Source organism: Peromyscus leucopus, chromosome 2, assembly GCF_004664715.2.
Source record: "Peromyscus leucopus breed LL Stock chromosome 2, UCI_PerLeu_2.1, whole genome shotgun sequence".
Taxonomy (NCBI): Eukaryota; Metazoa; Chordata; class Mammalia; order Rodentia; family Cricetidae; genus Peromyscus; species Peromyscus leucopus.
In genome coordinates this window covers 58,429,640-58,451,142 of record NC_051064.1, presented here as the reverse complement: position 1 = coordinate 58,451,142, position 21,503 = coordinate 58,429,640, and the positions used below count along the sequence as shown (strand labels likewise).

The 21,503-nt window shown below is 42.1% G+C and overlaps 1 protein-coding gene across 2 annotated transcripts in view; it reads right to left on the bottom strand.

Moving 5' to 3' along the window:
* Positions 1–17,578, bottom strand: part of Tgfbr1 (transforming growth factor beta receptor 1) — a 62,149-nt gene extending 44,571 nt beyond the window's left edge. For both annotated transcript variants that reach the window (XM_028882773.2, XM_028882774.2), the window contains exon 1: positions 17,387–17,578. In XM_028882773.2, the coding sequence (XP_028738606.1) occupies positions 17,387–17,483 (97 nt within the window). In that variant the 5' untranslated portion in view covers positions 17,484–17,578. The remainder of the gene's footprint in view (positions 1–17,386) is intronic.
* Between the last annotated feature and the right edge of the window lie 3,925 nt (positions 17,579–21,503).

The following is a 21,503-nucleotide window of genomic DNA, read 5'->3' as shown; positions in this document are numbered from 1 at the left end:
CTTCATGTCAATTTCAAAATTTTGTTCACTCTTGAAAATAATTTGCACACACACACAAATCCTTTAAAAAAATTACCTTTTAATTCATTCTTAGAATTTAGTCTAAGAAAATGAGAACAAAAATGTAAGCACATAAACAGCCATTAATATTTATGACTGAAAAACCTGAGCGAAAGACAGTGCAATGAGATTCTCAACTATGACCCAATTAGACACAGAAGACTGGTTTTAGCAGCATGTTTAAGGACAGGAAATGATCACATTATTAACTCCACAGAGAGCAGAAAGCAAAGCTCCATGTGAAATAATTACAGTCTGCCAAGTTCTTCTTGGTTTTGTTCCGTACTCCTGAGTCTGGGTATGCTTGAAGCAGGCTGGTGTACTCAGCACTGCATTAGAACCTAAAAAGAAACAGGAAACTTCTGTTTCTGACAGTGAGTGATGAAACAACTAGATTTCTTATTTCTCCTAAACAGGCTTTTACACTTTTAATTGGCAGATTTCAATTTCATTAGTTGGTATTATAAGAACATAATCATTGTACATATAGAATTCAGAAACAAAAAGACTTACACTGAATACTAACTGTACCAGTCAGCGATAAAGTCAATCTGAAAAAGTCGCTAATTTATTTGAGCCTAAATTTCTTGACTTACACTCTGTAACAGTACTAATTACAGAAGATTTGAGAGTTAAATGTAAATTTGGGCGTTAAATATCAGCACAGCACCCAAAGCACTTAATAATCCACGTCTGTTATGCATTCATTCAACAACAACTTCTTTAGAGCATCTACTTCATGCTGCTACCCATTTTAGAAGTTGTGCAAATAATCAGAGCTAATCTTTAGACAGCTCTAGGAACCAATACTGACACAGAGCACAATATAAATTGTAGACACAAAGGCAGTGAACACTCACAAGAGCTACTATCTCTCCATTCATGGAATTCTTCAGTAGTATCTGAACCAGAATGCAAAAGAACTTCATTGTGGAAGCACACAAGATATCTACAGGAAATACAATTTCAGTTACAATCCAAATTCACAGTGCTGCAATAGGTCCTGGGCATACTTTTATATGCAACACTCCTGAATAACAAGCTCATACCACAACTTGTTAGCCATGAAATGTTCAGGCTGACTCTAGTTTGTTATTCTACAGATGAACAGAAAGTTCTAAGCGCTACACCAACAAATTCTCATTTATTTTGGAAAGAAGAAAAGAATGCAAAAACCTATAGAGTTCTCACTGAAGTAGGGTAAAATGAAGAGCTCCACATTTTCCCTCTGGAAAGCAAAACTGGCTGTAGGGAACACTGTTTCTTGGCTGTGTAGAGATATAGTAGATCGTCCTGGGCTAAAAGCCTGAGGTATGAGATGTAACTGAGGAAGAAGACAGAAGTAACCACCTTCAGAGCTACCTTTGACTTAGGGTACAGAAAATAACACTTGGGCAGCAAACAGCTAAAGACCTATGGGACCAATTGCTGAAGAAATGATCTAGTAGTGTCATGTGCTTAGTGGACTTTCCCATAGAAAACAACAGCACGTGTAACCCTACACAGTGAGAAAACACCCTTCAGAGGATGAGGAAGGTAAGACTGTAATGATACAGCACAGGAGGCCTTGGTGGGTTGGGCCAAGGTTCCCCCTGAGTGAGGGAGACACATCATGCAGATGCAGCAGGCAGTGGCCTGACACGGTGGAAAGTCATTCATACCATGCAGACACAGTATCCACATGGAGAGTTTATTATAATAAAGAGAGAGGAAGAGAGGGAAAGAGAGAGGAAGAAAAAAGGGAGGGAAAGAGGGAAAGCAGAGGTATGCACACCTCACAGCGAGAAAGGGAGGAGGAGGAGGAAGAAGAGGGAGGGGTTTTTCCTTAAAAGAGGCTTTATGTCAGGACACAGGGCAGGTCCCCAAGGAGTGGGCCAGAATGCCAACAAAAGACTCTTGCCTTCTAGTTCACAATATGGAGAACAAAACACACCACTGGTGAACGCAATGCAAAATGCAGAGAGTACAGAAAAGGAGTTCTCTGAAGACAAGATCCCGTACTATGAACTTGGGGAAAGTTAATGAAAGGCAAACCATTTGGGGGAGCTGACACAGGAACAAGTGAAATGGGCAGCTTAGACAACATAAACAAACAATGATAAAAACCCACACATTCATTTAAGAAAAAAGGCAATTAGCAAACTGCAGAATAAAAGAAACTTGTAGGAGCTGAGCATATACCTCAGTGGGAGAGCCTAGCATACAAGATCAGGGTTCAGTCCCCAGCATTGCATCCAGAAGCAAGGCAGCTCACAGTACATCTCAATTCGAAAGGTAAGATAAGAACATGGGAGGGCAGCACTGGATACAGAAAGATAAATCACACTGATTGAAAATGCACCAATCTTAGAAGGAACTAAAGCGGAAACATACTAAGATACCATTCTCCTTTTTGTCATTTTCCCATTCACACGATCTCCTTTTTAAACTTTAACAAATATCTATTTTAATAATGTTTACAAAAAATAACTTAGTAGTTAATTGATAAAATCTATTTTTTCCTGCACTTCTATTTTCTTTGCATTTACTGAAATGTTCTATCTCCAGCTTGATCTCCAAACTTCTTGCCTTCAAATTTTCCTTTAAGTATTACTTTAGCAGAACTAACAAGTAGTTTTGGTATGTAAGGTGCATATTCATTTCTAGAGGTCTGTAGCTAGACTTCCCTTAACCAAAGGGTTATTGAGAAAATATAAAATTTCCCAGTAAATATATTTATTTTGCTATTTATTTATTTATTTATTTATTTATTTATTTATTTATTGTTACAGTTAATTTCTAATTTGAGTGTTCTTTGTGGACCTCCATGTGGTAAACTTCCTGGAAAAATCCAGAAGAATTCTGAAAGAATGCTATTTATGATTACAAAATTGGAATTCATCAAATCTTTATTCCATACTTTGAATCCTGCTTTTCTTAATTTATAGCTGTTTTATAAATATCTTCTTATATTTTAACAGTTTTTGGCATATATACATATTTTACTAGCTACATAAAGATTAACAATGCATCCTGGGGAATGGTAGTTCTTATCAAAATAAAATACCTTTAACCTTAATGTTCTGCAGCTTGATTGTTACTTTGTATGGTATTAATTTTATTATAGCTTTTTCTTGTTATCAGATTTGCCCTTTTTAAATATTACATTATTTTGAATTTTTTTGGTGGCATTCTAAATATTTCTTGGGAGGGGACAGGCAGATTTACAGTCCTCTGGGTGCATTAATACAATCTAAGAAAGTTTTCAAAAATAAAATAATTTAATCGTTTAGATTTACTAAATATTCATAGACTTAATATTTGTCCTGTAATTAGATTTTTTTTTTTTTTTTTTTCCAAGACAGGGTTTCTCTGCATAGCTTTGCGCCTTTCCTGGAGCTCACTTGGTAGCCCAGGCTGGCCTCAAACTCACAGAGATCCGCCTGGCTCTGCCTCCCGAGTGCTGGGATTAAAGGCGTGCGCCACCACTGCCGCCTGGCTGTAATTAGATTTTTAAAAGCCTCTTATGGACAGAGTTTATGGTGTTAAATAATTCTCTAAGACTTTTAATAAAAGAAAAAAAAAAAAAGGTAGCACTCCCAACATTCAACTCTTCTTATTCCCTGTCCAACTGAAGCAAATTCACTCTACCCTGGATTGACTCTCTCTGTATTTTAGCTTTACTTAATTCCCATTTATTTGCAGAATGAAGAATTTATTGAATCTAGCAAAAATAGATGGTAGGCACTCTTAGAAAGCTAGAAAACTTAGTAAATGATAACACACAGTAGTTATACAAGTTTGTGTGTTCTTGCCTTCTCTCATCTGATGTTACCTTCATCAGCAAAGACATGAAAACAAGCAGCTAGAGTCCCTCCTACAAGAACGTAACTGAATTAAACCATTCAAGTTGATTTCTTAAGCCAGCAAAAGGAAGTCTCCAGTAATAACTCTGCAATATGCCTATACTATTTTAACCACTGACTCGACTCCTTTTAGGTAGAAACAACCACCTCACAGTAAATGAACTCCATTTGGGGTACACACTTGCCCTTTAAACCTAAACTATGTGTATAGGAAAGTCTAGGATGAGAGTTAAGTTTTCAGACCCCCAAACCTAGATATCAAGAAACTTGGCAGTAGAAATACAGTAGGCTTCCAACTGCTACAAACAGTGGTTACTGAAAAAGGCCTGCAATGGTGGGAGAAACATAAAGACCTCCTAAGGTCAGAAAAATGAGGGCCTTGGTGTATCACTTGGAGAAGTGAAGATACAGCACAGAAGACTCTTCTTACAGACTTATGACCGTTAAACACAAGTCAACAATTACTAAACTCTAGCTATGGTTTAGAATGGACCATAGGTGATTACAACCACCTGTTCTATGAGACTTGTTTTCCCAGTTCCAGGGATTCCAAGCTAAATTAGAGGAAAGCATTCAGCTTCTTAGGGAGACTATTTCCTCAGGGCACACTCTTGCAAAGCACCCTTAATTCTGAGCTTGTATTTCTGCCTGATGCCTGCGTCTTCCCTACCAACCTCTTTCCTTTTTTACATTTCCCATCATAAGATAAGGGCAAGCTGAATTTGACTCAATTCCAGCACTCAAGAGGCAGAGAGCCAGGTGGATCTCTGTGACTTCAAGGCCAGTGTGCTCTACATAATGAGTTCCAGACCGACTGGAGCTACACTGTAAGACCTTGCCTCAAAAACAAACAAATAAATAAATAAATGATAGATGCGATCTAACTAAAATAATGGTCTTTTTTGTTTATTAAAAAGATAACATGGAAGACACAATGGTAATCATGAGTGTGAGAACAAATAGACTTACTTTTACATTCATAAGGACAAGAGAGAAGACAACAAAAGTAAAATACACTAAGAAAAGCAAAATAATAGACAAAGGAACAATTAGTTCATTGTTGTGGGATATTTTGATCATATTCTGACACTCTTGAGACTGCCAATAAAGTTTACTTTGAATCAGAGGGCGGGTCTAGCTACTAGCTGACCAAAATTAGACATAAAGGTTTTGGAGAACTGAGGACACATAGAGAGACACAGGAAGTAGTAGGGTAGGGCTTACAAAGATGCTCAGCCCTTTTGGATTGAGGAAAGAGAAAGAAAGAAGGTCACTGGCAGCTTCTCTGTCATTTCTCTAATCATTCAGGTTCTTTACCCCAATATCGGACTCCTGAGATTTTATTGATAAAGAATAACTAGATAAACGCTTCAGTTCATAAGAAAGCAATCCATAAGCCAGGCCCAGTGGCTTACAGGTTCCAGCTACTTGAGAGGTTTAGACAGTAAGATCACAAATTCAAAGCCAGGCTAAATAAGATCCTGTCTTTACAAACAAAACAATAACAAAACAACAAAAACAAAAACAATGCTAAAAAAGGGCTAGGAATAGATATAACTCATCTGGGGATAGATGAAGCACAATGGTAGAGGATTTGCCTATCATGAGTGAGGCCCTATGCTCAATTCACAATACAGAAAGAAGAAAGAAATCCACCATGCTATGCTTTGTCTTTAATTACTTGTCAGTACCAGAACCTGTTTTGCAAGGCTGTGTGGGGCTTGCAATCAGAATATCTTTCCTCATTGAGGAACACAAGTAAATTGGCCCCTGACTTGCAATTTTTTTCCAAATATAAAATTAGATAAAATAACTAAAACTACTTTAACTGTTTATTTTGGTAAAAATAATTATGTATAATTACTGTTGAAGGAAATCTATAATAGACCATCTTGATGTTTTATTTAAATCTGTTGCACATTGAATAACAAAATTAAAATGTCAGTTTCTCAATTGGAGAATACTCAAATCAACAGCCATGTGCTAAACAAAGAGACTCAATTAGAGCACATTACAGTTCAATTTAGAAATGAATAAATCAAGCAAAAAATATATATGCACACACATACAAATGAGAAGCCACAGTTGCTTCTCTTTTGTCTCTATATTCTGAGTAGGTCTGACTGCATCCTCCATGTTCACTGCTCTCAAATATGTCCATTATTCCTAGATTCTAGTACGAAGGCTTTTTGTTTTTGCTTTTGTCACGGGATCTATTTGAATTTCAATGCATATTTAAGGATCTTATATTGTAGAAATGCAACAGGATGCCTGTACAAGGTGTCCTAGAACTATAAATACCCTATTATGTAACTAGTGAGGTCCATAACTCAGAAACCTAGATGGAACTATTATCCTGAAGCAAGTAATCAAAAATAAGGTGAACTTTAAGTTTGCCCTGTTGGTGAAATCAAGGAAACCCTCGAAAGGATCTAAAATAGTCAACAACTGCAAAATAAATAAATCTGGAAAGGCCCTAAAGCAGTCAACAACTAATAACTAATAAGTAATAATAATAACTACTGCAATAATAAGTGAAATTTAAAAAAGAAAGCTATCCTTGTAAGTCATGAAGAATAACAAACACAAATCATTCATTTCTCAGAGTGCTTTACAAACAGATTCTGCTAAGAAACAAGAAGATTCCAGAATGCCTCAAAATAGAGAATGTTACACAAGCTGATGTGGGTATCTTAGAGTTACTATAAGACTGGTTAAAAAAAAAAGGGGAACATACTCTAGGTACATGTGATCTCCCCTCAAGTAATCAAAGCAAAGACACTCTCAACATCTGGCCTACATGGACCTGATGGAAGAAAAACATGTCTGGGTCTGTTCAGCTTTGGTGACCATTCTTTGATGATGCCTGCCAGATGGATACAGGCCAATTTAAGAACATTAGGAAAATGTCTTTATAAGCCAGCCCAAATAGTTTCATGTTGTTCTCTATCCATTATCCTCCAGCTTCTAGCAAAGCTTAATTCAAATGTCCCAGCTTTGCATCAGCTGTTCCACTGGTATTAGAGACTCATATGTCCACACTTGGATCAGAGCCTTAAATAAGGAAAACGGTGGCAGTAGGTACTAAACTGAACCCTAGGAAAGTGTTGAAGAGTGAGTCTTAGAACAAGAAATCAGGAATGCCAGGTCTAGCAATAACTTTATACCTTGGAGATTCTTTGAGCACTGCAATCTTGCTGCTTGCTTGAGGGGTGGGGAGTGGAGGGGGTTGCTCATGAATTCTTAGTAATAGGTAGTGAGATATTCAGCTTCCTCATTTGCTCTTGCTGCTAGAAAATTAAGAGCTAACTAAGTATTGTGCTAAAATGCAAAGCCTTCCTCAGCTATAGTGTTTTATGCCTTGTTTCCTCCTTTCAGCCACTAACTAGTCCTTATGTTTCCCAGTCATTACTTCTGGTCTCATTTTATTTCAAGCTAAATCCTTCTTTTAAGAATAGCCAGAGTACAAGACAATCAAGTAAAATATCTCAGTACAATAAGAAAGTTACAAGAAGATAGTGCTCAAAAAAGATTTTACCTTTTAAGTGTGTGTATGTGTGTGTGTGTTTATGAATGTGTGTCTGTGTGTAGCTATCTACATGTGAGTACAGGTACCTGCAGAGGCCAGAAGAGGTAGTGAGTGAGATCCTTTGAAACTGGAGTTACAAGTGGTTGTGAGCCACTTAATGTGGGTGTTAGAAGCCAAATTCTGGTCCTCTGGAAATGTAGCAAGCACTCTTAGCTGCTGAGCCATCTCTCCAACCTCATGAAGATAATGCTCATCTTGAAACCATGAATCCTAGTGGGGCTTAACTTGTACACTGGCTAAAAACAGTAAGCAAGAAAGTTTGGGTTACACCAAAATACACAGAATTCTCCATGAGAAACAGCTTAGACATAATCAAGTCCAAAGGCAGCCCTTCACTTATTTAAATACGTAATAATTGCCATTTGTTGAGTATCTACTATGTTGGGCTCATGCAAGGTATGTTACAGACACTGCTGTGTTCTATCTTCACAATGGCCATGTAAGTGAACATTTAACTTTTGCAAAGTGTTCCCCAATGAAACACACCCATTAAAAGATAATTACAGACAAGAATGCCAAGTTTTATTTATCTATTCTTAGAAATAAAGATACTACTAACTAACTTTCTGGGAACCTGCCTTCAAAACAAACCAGTTACAGCAATTCAAATAGAAAATGAAACAGTCTAGAGATACACAGCACCAGTGTTTAATTCATGAAGCAGAATGGGGGGGGGGACATTTAACAGGACAGGGTTTAGAGAACTCCAAGAAAATTCCTGTAATATCAGCAACCATGACCTGAGACCAATGGTGTAACCTAAACTCTAAACAGGAGACTTCCTGTCTTCTAGCTCAGTCAGGAACCAGGCAAATTCCTAAATAGACTGGATGTTTTTATTTAGTTCAGTATAACCAAAAGATCAAATTCTAAACACATATGTTCTGTGTTAGGCAGGTCCTGCAACATAAGAACAAGGAACACGCCAATGAACTGAGCAGGATCCAGATCCAAGCTGGGACTTCAGGACTGAATATTCCTCTTAAGATGGCTTTTCAGACTACCAGAAGCCAAAGAAAAAGTGCAGGATAAAAAGAAGATAGTGGCAAAGCATGTCTTTGCCGGGAGTCTGCTCTCTTCACTCCTTATTGAACAACTGCACTTGCCTATCTTACCTCTACCTCTACCTCCTCAAGTCAGAACTCCTTTCCCTTTAATCCTTCTCCTTTCAGATTCCTTACAAAAGACACTTCCCAGGTGCCCAGGCACCTGGAGTCTTTGATTTCTACACTCTGCTTTTTACTGCTAAGACTTTCTTACCATGCACTTTCTATGCATTTGAGATACACCAGCCAACAAAAAGATACCTGCTTTCTTGAAGTTTGCTCTCTAGTAGGAAAGAGAAAGAAACATAGAGAATATATATGGTATTCACATAAGTAAACAAGACGTAGGAAGGAAGTGTTACAGAAAAGAAAAAGTAGAAGAGTATAACAACTTGTAAAATGGGTCAGAAGAAGCTTCATTGAGAAAATGGGACATCTGAGCAACTTCAAAGAGGTGAGGGAGGAGGCCATTTGGGTACCAGGGAACAGAATAATTCTGATTTGACTGAAATGTCCCAGAGCCCCTCTTCCACTCCATTTCCAATATCATCAAACCAATTCCAAAGTCTCTCCAGGCAGCTGCCCTGTCCCACTTCCTCTGTGGTACAGTTAAACATTCTTTTTCCACAGTAAAACTACTAGCCCAATTTTCACAATTCTCTTACACATCTATCCCCAATATGTCAAAATTTATTTCTTCACTTAAAATTCTTAAAGTTTTATCATGATCCTTTTCCACAAGTGCCATTCTGATTGGGGAATCAGGAATGCTTCTCTTTCTATCCATCCTCTACATCCTACCACCCTGCAAGGCAGAGTTACAGCTCCACCGCCTCTGCAAAGTAGTCTTTGTGGCTGCTACATCCGAGTCTGCGTCACTGCTCCTCAGCACTGTCATTTTTAAATGACAGCCTGTCATCTAGGTTTTCTATATTTCCCATCTTATTGATGATTACTAAATATTTGCTAAGAAAAAAAATTGTTTTCAAGCTGGAACTCTGCCAGTGTAAAGCACTTTTATTAGCACTGATAAACTTCTAAACACAATGATTAAGAGTATGGGGGGGGGGGGGTAATGGCTCAATTGGTATAGTGTTTGTTGTGCAAGCAGGCAAGGTGAAGAAAGTTGAGCACAGCTGTACACATCTGTAATCCCAGCACTTGGTAGAGGGTTGGGGGAGGCAAAGACAGGAGGAGCCCTCCTTGAATTTTCCCTAGCCAGCCAGTCTAGCAGAAACATTGAACTCCAGGTTCTGTCAGAGACCCTGTCTCAAAAGGGTTGAAAGCAATATAGGAAGACACCTGACATCTGCATGTGAATGCAGAAGCATGCACATGCTTGTGCTCGCTCGCTCTCTCTCTCGCTCTCTCTCTCTCTCTCTCTCTCTCTCTCTCTCTTTCTCTAAAATAAAATTGGAAAAAAGGAGTTTATTTTTAATGTGCAGAGATGCAAAAAGCATCCATTTTTAATGATGGCTGATAGCTCTGTTTTGTTTTGTTTTGCTTTTCTCTAATAAAAAATTTCAGTTGTTTTTGCTTCTATACTTACTTTTAAAAGCAGGAGTTTAATAAGGGCTATACAAATCAATATAAATAAAGTGATCAACTATGATTGGGCTCATGAGTGATACTCAAATTACCTAAAAATATAACTTTAAGGAAAAATTACACACTGAGTCAATTGCAGTTGCAGAACCAAACTGCAATTAAGACAAGTTCAAACAGCATGGCATGGTGGTCCATGCCTGTAATCCTAGCTCACAAGTAGCTAAGGCAGGAAGACAGCCTCAAGCCCCAAGAAAGCCTGGGACTACATAGTGGCCAGCATGGACTCTATAGCAAGACCAAGTTTCAAAACTATTTTTAAAAAAGGAGGGGGGTGCTGAAGAGATGACTCAGTAGTTACAATAGCTCATTGTAGAAGTAACCGTCTTATTCAATAAGAAACACAGAACCAATGCAAAGAAGAAAGCCAAGAGGTCAGAGCTATTAGCAAGCCATAGGAAAGCTGGGCAGTGATGGTGCACACCTTTAATCCCAGTACTTGGTAGGCAGAGCTAGGTAGATCTCTGTGTGTTCAAGGATACAGTATTGGAGACACACGCCTTTAATCTCAATACCAACCATAGAAGACCTGGAGGTCTGTACAGACAGGCAGTGACGAGGTGGTCATGTGGTTGGGTTTACAACCAATGAGAAGGCAGAACAGAAAGTCTTTAAAAAGCCAGAAACACAGGAAGAAAGGTTTTTAGCTCTTAGCTCTGACCTCTTGGCTTTCTTCTTTGCATTGGTTCTGTGTTTCTTATTGAATAAGATGGTTACTTCTACAGCTCATTACAAAATCGTGATGACCAGAGTTCAGATCCTAGCTCAAATGTAGCAAGCTGGGCTCCCTACAAATGCTCGTAACCCCAGCTTTGAGGGACAAAGAAATGGGAGGATTACTGGCTTCCTGCCTAGTTGAGAAAATATGAGGCCCAGGTTCAAGGAGAGATTCTGCCTCAAAGGAATAGGCAGAGAATGATAAAGGACACAGACACTTGTATACACGGGCACACAAACACACACACACACACACACACACACAGATACAAATAGATGAATAAATAAATAAATAAATAAACAAACAAACAAATATGTTTTTAAAGTAGAAAAATAAAAGGTCTGATTCATTTTCTCATGGAAAGGACTTCCTCCTGAAGTAACTCTAACAATATGACTTTGGTTTCCTTGTCTGCCAAATGAAAACCAGAAGCTTCATAGATACAAACTAAGTCCCAATCTAAGCAAACTCCTGCCAGCTCTATCTACCTAGATATAAGGAGTTAATGGTAACACACCATTATGTGCAGCTTAGTAGTTGGACTATTGTTAGTCTATAGCTGTTCTAATTGAAGTAGTCTTACTGCTATAAAAGCCTCTATTATTGAAAGGCCAAACACAAAACCTCAGTATCTTTGGTTAATGTTAACGAGTGCTGAAAAGGAGCTATGTCATCAAAATCCAGTTATCTTCTGAGCACTGGTTGCCTAGACCTGGAACAAATGGGAGTCATTTTGTGGCCCCAGGGATTTAGCTTAGGACAGAAGGCTTGCCCAGAATGCTCAAGGTCCCAGGTTTGATTTGCATTACCACAGTCTTTTTTTAATTAATCAGTGTGTATAAACAAGAAGCTGTTCCTTTTGTGTGCTACTAACTAGCATCTAGGGTTGGTCACTAGGTTAAATGAGACAAGATAAGTAAATGCTCATATTATAGTCTCCTAATGAATGTATATATCTGTATAGCTAGGGATTGTTATTTGAGCTAGAAATTATTTTTACATGTCTTACTTTCAGGTTGCCAAATGGGGGGGGGGGAAGCTTTATAAAGACCATACCAGATCAGTAAAATTGGGCCCATATAATCAGCTTTACTCCACTGGTGTTTAAAAAAAAAATGGATGTAAGGAAAAACAAAAACAAAAACCTGGTAAGTCAACCAATCACAAGTTCACAATGAAGTAGTCACTAGACTGACCTACAGTGTCTGGACTGAAGGCCAACCTCACAGCTAAAAAATGGATCTACTTCAGCAAAACAAATTTTAATTTTTGTGGAAAGTGCTTGGATGTGTTCTTAAGAAAACTCAGTTCACAAAGGCATTCAGTGCTAGAGATGTAGCTCCACTGGTCAAGCACTTGCTTAGCATGTTGAAAATAAACAAACAAAAACAACTCTGGGTTCAATCATCAATACTGCCAAAAACAAACAAACAAACAAAACAGTAAATAAATAAATCTCTGATGTACAGGCTTGTTATCCACTCAGGGAAGTGGAAGCAGTATGATCAAAAGTTCAAGGTCAGTCTTAGGTGCCTACCAAGTTTGAAGCTAGTTTGGCTACATGAGACCCCTTCTCAAAAAAGGGGTCTGGGGGAGCCTTCAATGTTGCCCTAAATACTGCAGTTAGGCTGGGTCAAACTGACTATAAATTTGAGAATACTCCAAAATTGCCTAGAGCAAGTTTTATGAAGAAAAGCAAAAACATTCCTGAGAAACATGACAGCATCTGCCCTTAATTCCAGAAGCAGGAAGTGAGAATGCGTCCCAACCACATGACATTAACCCACAGTCCATCTGTTTAGAACACATTGTTACGTAAGCCATGACAAGAAAGTGCAACAAAGGGCTCCCAGTCTGCTGCAGTTTGCAGCCCCTCCCCACATAGTTACCCCCAATCCAACTACACCTCACTTAACACCAAGACAAATCCAAACTGTCAGCCCACTTCTCAACCAGTAAGTACTATACCAAGTCACTTAAGGAGCAATTTAAAAAAAAACAGTGACTTTTCCCTGGAAGAATTTTTACCTTAAGCATCCTCTCTCCCTCCTGAAAAACTCACTTTTCTTAAATTCTGTTAATTCAGACCAACTTCACTTAGGGAAATCACCACTAATCCAATTCCTTCCTCATCTTCAAGTCCTTTACTTTTAAAGCACATGGCAGGACACAAGATTTGGAATTAGGAAATCAAAGTTCCTTTCTTTTTCAGTTTGGCACTGTGGAGCCCTGAGAAATGCAATTACTCTCGGGATCCTCCATGGTAAACTGAATGATGACATACCTGTGATCTTCACCACTGGATCCCCAGCGCTGGTGGAGTACTCTATTGTTATTCTCCCTTACTCCACCCACTTACGTTACCATCCTGTCTCATTTCTAGTCATGTATTATAGAATGTTTAGAACTGAGGGAAAGATAAGACATCCAAACACACAGCATAGACTAAGGAACCTAACTCTAAAGAATCATTTGACCTGATCCTTGTCCTGCAGCAATTGAGAACATAAAGAACTTTAAAAACGATCAAATCCTCCTCTGTGCCTAACTGAATTCTAGAGACTCTTCAAAACCATTTTTAGTTAGAAAGTATCCAGGATGCCGGTGGTGGTGGTGCACACATTTAATCCCAGCACTCGGGAGGCAGAGCCAGGCGGATCTCTGTGAGTTGGAGGCCAGCCTGGGCTACCAAGTGAGTTCCAGGAAAGGCGCAAAGCTACACAGAGAAACCCTGTCTCGAAAAAACCAAAAAAAAAAAAAAAAAAAAAAAGTATCCAGGAAGCCCTCTCCAGTCACTTCAGCCTATACTACTACTTCCCTGTCAAATACTAATATGTCTCTCCACAAAAAGTGATAGTAAAACATTTAACAATGTTCACTACAAGGGCACCAGCCAATCAGAAAAGGTATTTAACCCATCAAAACACTTGCAGCCTAGTGGGCAGTGGTTATACACAAGTCCTACTCATTGCTAAAAAAAACAGAAACTTCAAATTTAAATAACATAATTTTCTCATCTGATTTCTACAATTTCATGAATTATACAAAGTATCACAAATAGCTGTTTTGTTTATCATACCATGCAATGTTCTCCAATTATATATACTATATATAATTCTAAATTAAGACAGAATTCTGTTTGACTGGGCAGTCTTACAGAATTTATTTAATCAACACACATTTATGTAGAACAGTATATAGGACACAGTGCTAGGTTCTAAGGACGTAACGAAAAGGCATAATTCATACCCTGGATACTCAATACATACTCATACAGTTAGTTAACAATGCAGGATAGTAGCAATGAATAACACAAACTTTAATGCTATACAGTTCCAAGAGATGGAGTTCAAAGAGAGCTAAATGAAGCCTACATAGAATGTCAGTCTGAGAATTTCTGTCCTCAAATTCCCATAAAAGGGACAAAAGGACGTATGCAGTGAAAAGGCTCAAGAGTCAGGAACTGGTGGGAACTCAAGAGTTTGCAGTTCTGAGATACTCTCTCTCTAGTTGAATGGCTCTAATCATAAGCCTCAAGTGCTGCTCTGGGTGCTAACTACACAGAGGAAATCTTCAAACCTCAATGGACAGCCTGGGATAGTTTGGCATTGGTTCATAAAAAATCCTCCATGACAGAAACACTACAAAAAAAAAAAAAAACAAAAAACAGTGGATTTAGGGGGTAACTGGCAGGACTAAGCTGTTAGGAATGTTTTCCAAGAAAGTCATGAAATGGCAGGCAACAAACGGCATTCTAACATGCGATGCAGATATAAACAGGAATACTGTGTACCAGGGACAAGGAACCAATTTCTCTAAAAAAATCTATATTGGAGAAAACAAGCTGGCAGTGAAATATAAATAATACTCAGACAGTAAAGAGCAACTTCCAGTTTTAAGAGAAGCTAAATTTTATATATATACACATATAAACATGGGAGCCCACTTCTTCTGAATGTGTAAAAGGATACAATGAAACATCAACCTAACTTATCAAGGCCATAGCTTCTTTTCTTTAGGGGGGATGGGGAGCTCCAGACTAAGTCTATATTATGTAGCTCTGGCTGTCCTAGAACTCACTCTGTAGACCAGGCTATCCTTAGACTCACAGAGATCTGTCTCTGGCTCTCAAATGCTGAGATTAAAAGCATAACTCCATATAAAGGGGGAGGGTCACAAAAACTCTGGCAACAGTAAAGGGCTTCTGAATACACAGCATCCAAAAACTAAGTCAAAATCAAATGAGTAATGAATCTGAGGTGTTTCGGGCAGTGCATGCTTGTGTTGAATCATGCAACTTCACTACAGCCTTGGTTCTGAACACACATGTCCTGTTACATAGTGCCAACAGAGTCTAGATATTACTTTGTGAGTTTTAACGTTTTTACTATACATACAAAATTTTCTACTCTTTCAAAAACATAATGGTTAACTACAGAAAAGACTTTCATTCCTCATGTCTATCCAAGTGGTGTATCCTTGATCATATTATGTTAGAATGTTGATTTTAAAAACTGTAAGTTTCATTTTAAAAAGCATTGTTAAATGAATCTCATCTTGTGATTAAGACAGAATTTCCAACAATTTCTGAAATGGCCCTAAACATATGTAATTATGTGAAGTGACATCAGATGATTTAATTCTTTATGTAAAAATAAACTCACCCAACTCATTACTACAAAAATTTGCTTTAATCTTTAATAAATGGTAAAGCTGTATATATTGATGAATTGTTTTAGAATAATTTTATTTTGACCTATTATCAGTATGTTTGATTTATATACTAGGTTTCTACATCTATATACTTAAGGTCACATACAATTTCTTGAGAAAAGAAGGTGGCAAATGGGAAAAGTTTATGAAGTGTTAGTCTAGGCTTTGAGTAATAAAAGCGTCTAGGCCAGTTTTGCATTACACAATTGCCTAAGTAGGAGATAAAGTCCTCCAGGGAGGGCATGGACCAACTTTCTCAGCATCCAAATCAATACTGCTAAGCACATGAATGTGTCCTGCTTTGTCCTAGGTAGAAAAGAATGAATTACTTTAGCCAAATAATTGTGTAGAGTAATGGCCACTTATATTTGCTGCATAATTACAACAATTCTCCCACTATGCCCACAGTTATCTTCCCTCCTAAGCCAATGTTAAAAACCCACTGTATCTTCTAACGCAGAACTATGTGAAAGGAATGTTCAAATAAAGTAAGAAAGATACCTAAGTTGTAAGTATTAAATATCAACTGTTCTTTAAGTGGGCTATGCTCCTTTGGTGTAGCAGGTGCACCGATTTTGAACTCAGAAAGGCCTAAGTACAAATTCTAACTTCTGCACTTAGCAAGAACTTAATCGCCTGCACCTTACTTTTCATGTCAATATACAGGCACTTACTGGTAGCCCTGAGGGTTCAGTTATGGGTGTCAGACACTGTACTATGGTGTACCTTTTGTATATGCATTATAATCGACTCCTAATAAGTAGTAACTACTAAGTTTAATAATAACTGGCATCCACAGTCTATAAAGAGCCTTTTTTTGGCTTGTTTTGCTTTTTAAAAATTTTGTTATCCACTTTCAGCAACAGAAATGTATTTTCACTGCATTTTAGTTGCTAATGCTAAGCCTAGGTGTTTTGCTTTCTCCTATTTTAACTCGGCGACTGACAAAGTTTTTCACTCTTCCCTCCACGGGGTGACAACCAGTATCACGACTGGCTTTAATATTTTAGAAAACCACACAACATCCCCCCTCAAAATCCAGCTACACAGAGGTCTGTTTCTAAAACTACCTTCACTTAAGGAAATGATATACCAAAGCAACGATCCCTTCGAGAAAAAGGAAGCATTCGGTCAATTCTACAGGACCAAGCCCATTAAAACGTTCCCAAGCCCGAGGAGTGAAGAAACGTTCAAGTTTCTACTAGCAAGACAATCCTCTGGTTACCGGACTCTTAACTCTTCTTAGGCGCACGAAGGGAGAACATTCCGCGCATCTTCGCGCCTGCTTCTCACACAAAGCCCCCGGTTAAAGACGAGTCGCCCTTGGCGGGTGCTGACACTCACGGCAGCGCCGCCCACCCGGGGTCTCGGCCTTCTGCACCCCTTACGATCCCCCCCGGGGAGTCCTCCACGCTCCGAGCCCCCGAGCGCCTCCACTCCAGTGCCCGCCCACGCCCCAGCATCCCCAGGCCCCGGCGCACTTGGGAAGGGACTCGGGGGCCCTCGGTCCTCGGCCGGCCTCGCGCCCCGGAGGGCAGGCAGCCCCCAACCTCCGCAGGCTAGCCCGCCGCTGCCCCCGGGAGCCCAAGAGGGCCGGCCTCCCGGCGCTCGGCCACCCGCGTCCGACACCGCCCCCGCCCCGCCTCTCCTCCCCGCCCCGGCTCGCATGGCGCCTGCCGGGTCAGAAAAGCCCGGCCGGCCGGGCGCCGCCACCTGCGCCCCCGGCCCCGCGCCATGTTTGAGAAAGAGCAGAAGCGAGCCAGAGGCCGGGCCCGCCCGCGCGCCCCGCAGCCGCCCGCCCGCCGCTCACCCTCCGTCCCCGGTAGCAGCGTCGCCGCCGCCGCCGCCGCCACCAACACGAAGAGAAGCAGCCGGCGACGCGGAGCAGCAGCCGCCGCCGCCTCCATGGTCCCGCCGCCACCGTTTACGGCCCGGCCCGGCCCCGGCCACAGCTTCTCCTCAACAAGCCTCGCCTCGCCTCGCCCCACCTCCCCGCCGCCGCCGCGGCCTCGCTCCGGCCCTTTGTAACTGCTCGAGGGACGCACGCCCATTGGCTGCCCGGCTCCCGCCGACCCCGCCTCCCCCGCCGCCCGAGAGCGCCCTAGAGGGACCCAGCCGGGAGCCCCGCCCGCGGGGCCTCTGGGTGGCCAATGAGCGGCCGCGGGCTTCTGCCTCTAACCACGCCCCCGCACTGCTGGGCCTCTGGCCACGCCCCCGCACCGCTGGGCGCCCCTACTCCTGCCACCGCGGGGCGACTGGCGCTCTACCGGCGGGTGGGGGCAGGGTCCAGCCAGCGCGCCAGACGGAGCCCGCAGTCCCGGCTAAGCACAGGGTGTGCCTGTGCGAGTTGCTTAGGGAAAGACTGTGACCGTTGCACGCTCTTTTCTTCTACCCCAACCCCACCCTGACTTCCCCTGCGCAGCTCTGCACCGGGCAAAGCCCAACTCTTCGCCGCTCAGACCCTGAGTGCCGTCCGCCGTCCAACTTCCCCTGCCTAGACCCAACCCTCAACTTCCAGCCTCCCCGCAAGATAAACCCGATTTCTTCCTGCTCTCCACATCCACCCCAGATCATCTTGTCGCCTCAAATTCCAGTCCCAAAGTCGGATCCCAGATTCGGATACCCGAGTCGGAGCTCAGCCACACCCCCGATTGGCCGCTGCCTCTCGGCCGCGGTAACAGACCCAGACCGGGATCCCTGCTGCCCTCCTTCCCTCCCTCCCTTCCTGACCCCGCGTGGAAGCAGAGAGTCCCTAGGGTTTCGAAGGAGGGGGGGATTGCCCTACCGAGCATCCCGCCCCGGGGCGAAGCGGGAGCAGTCATAGGTACTTTGAGTTGTCTCCGACACGCCTGTGTAATAATTTCGAGGTGTCACTAAAAACCCAAATAAACTCAGCTCCGTTTTCATTCTGAATTCCTAATTTACTGTGAGACGCTCCACCCACCTTCCCTCTGGGACGCCAAAATGAGCTCCAGATTTGTAATTCTTCCTGTCAGACTAGTCCTTTCTTCAGACACAAACAGCCACGGAGGCGGCCGCATGGCACCGACAGCATTTTTCCGCAGAACCTTTTAAGGAGACAATTTTATTTTCTGTGTGATTTGAACTCGTAATTAAATAAAGCTCAGTAGTGGCAATCGGCCGGCCTCTAGTATCGGTTGGCAAATTGCTTTAGAGCCACTCTCCAAGAGTTTGATCCTGCCGAGAAGGGAAACCAGACCGTGGGGGCTAGAGATGGGGGTCGGAGACTCCTTCTTGGCTGCCGCTGGGATACGCTTCAGCAAGTCCTCAAACTGCCAGAGCCTGAACAGGCTGGCTCTCCAGGGCCTGCTCTCTGGGGCTCCGGAACCATCAGCCCCCAGCTCCTCAGGCTCAAGTGCACTGAGGCCGCAGAGACGGGCCAGCTCTCAAATGCAGTTGGCTCTGGAAGACTTAGAGGGCCTTGTCACACACGGAATCTCCGGGGCCTGCCCCCACCCCACCCCCGCCCCAGAGACCTTGTCCTTCCTAAGCAAGTACAAGTAAGCTGCACTGATCGTTTTGGTTTGTTAAGATTTATGTGTGTGCCTGTGGGTACGTGCACCACGTGAATGCGGTGCTCTTGGAGTCCAGAAGAGGGCCTCTGACCCCTCGGGACTGGAGTCACAGGTGGTTGGGAGCTGCCTGACAAGGGTGATGAGAACAGAAGCCATCCTCTGGGAGGGCGCAATGCCCGTAAGCGCTCGCCTATTACTCCAGCGCCCAGTCCTTGGTTTTAAAGAAAGGATCTCATTGTGCAAACCAGGCTAGACTGGAACTTAGAATCCTCCTGCCTCAGTCCTCCCTCCCACCCCCCCAACCCCCACCACCCCATCCCCCACTGGGGTTACAGACAAGTGCCAAGATGCCCCTCCCCCTACTCTACTTTTCCTATTCTAGTGTTCTAGTGTGTGTCTTGCATAAGATCTCGGGAGATTTTTATTTAATACACGAATAATTATTCTCATGGGATTTTTCTCTGGTTATCTTTATTAGTGAGTAGCAAACAATAAAAGCACCTATCCCACTTATAAATGAAAGGGACTGAATCACAAGGCCAGGGTTCCTTAATGACATAATGTGTCTGGAACGGTGTCTGGGACATAGTAAATATTTAGTTAATACCAGTTCCTTTGCCCATCCCCTTTGCATGATGTTAACCCTGAGTCTAACTCTACCCTTTGCCTTATGAAACCTGTACTATCAGCTCGGGGATTTCTTCTGTGACACACGTCCAGGTCCTGAACATTTTCCATGGAACTAAGTGTGTTCACTAGGAAACTGAGGAACAGGAAGGAGAAACAGACTATTTTTAAATTGTGTCTTCCTAATATTGGGGGAAATTTCCATGAGCTACAGATCTGAAAATAACTGTGTTAGAATGGAACACTAAACTGTCAGCTTAAAATTGGGACTCTGTATTTGCAGTTTTTCTGATGCAGATGCTGGGTCTGGGTCCTGGAAAGCCTGCTTAAGTTCCTCTGGAGGCAGTCCAAGAATCTACCTTGCCAATCAACTTCTCTCGAGGGTCTGCTGCACAGGACACCTGGCCACTTCAGAAGACATTGACTTTCTTCAATACAGTGAAATGAATGAACCCACGTTTGTTTTGAGAAAGGTTGGGCAGTGGGAGGAAGCCTCCAGCCTTGGAAACCTACAGACCCTAGTCACCCTAGACATTTTCTGGATATGGATCTGTGACCTGCCTGATTTCTACTCACTCCCTAAATCCAACACTCATTCCACCTCCCCACACCCCCACACAGCCACACAGGCACACACCTCCCACCTACCTCCCTACACACAGTGTGGCTGTGAGGCCTCAATGAATGGTTGCACATAGGGAGTCAGTTACAAATGTCCATCCCCATCTTAGTCTCCACAGGTTCTCAAAAGGCCAATAGGATGTTCACTCTAATTTCTTGACTTAAAGGGGAAGAGAAAGAGGATCATCACTTGGCAGATCATCTGTGGAGCTCGGCCTGGAAGTTACTCCAGCGCCTCACCCTCTACACAGTCAAACCTCCGTCTTTACATTGGCTGTTTTTCCTTCTGGATGATTCTCTTAAGTAAGATACTTTCTCCGAAATAAAGAGCAAAGCGTGCTAGTTGCTTCATCCGTGTCCATTCCTAGATTTGCTTGGTAACAGAATCCTAACTTCTTAAGGGAAAGCAATTCATGGGGGTGGGGGCAGGGTGGGGAGATCTCAACTTGTTCAGCTCCACACCTATATGAGCAGGCAGCAGGTTCAGTCCAGCAAAACATGAACAGGAAACCATTTCCTTCCCAGTTAAGTTCATTTCCCTGTATTTGTGGTGTCTGACCTGGGTTGTCAACTCGACTGGATTTGGAATCTACTAAAACACAAGCCTCTAGCCACTCCTGTGAGGGACTTTCTCGGTCGGGTTATTGGGTGGGGAGACTCACCCTAAGTGGCATTGTCCAGTGGTGTTCTCTCTTTTCTGTTTGTTTGTTTTGCCTACTTCCACCAGCAAGTTCCTGGACCCCACTGCTGTAGCATTTCTTCACCAACCTTAGAAACAGCTTCTCTGGGCAGCCGATGCAGACCGAAGACCAGCAGTTCTCCAGGAAACCTCCAGGCTTTCAACACCAGACTGGCACTGCTGAGACATCCAGCCTGGGGACTGAGCAACTCCTGAATTCTCAGCCTCTCCAGTGTGACAGAGCCAGTGTTGGACTACGCACATCCTGCAGGATATTCTAATAAACCCACACATCTGTAGTCTATCAGTTCGGTTCCTTTAGAGAACCCTGACTAAAACACCATTTAAACAAGAGGCAAACACACCACATTCTCACTCTCTTTCTTCCTGGAATATAGTTGCAGCTCTTGGAGACACAGCAGCCCTTTGTAAGTATAATGGTGATGATGGCTTAAACTAGGTTT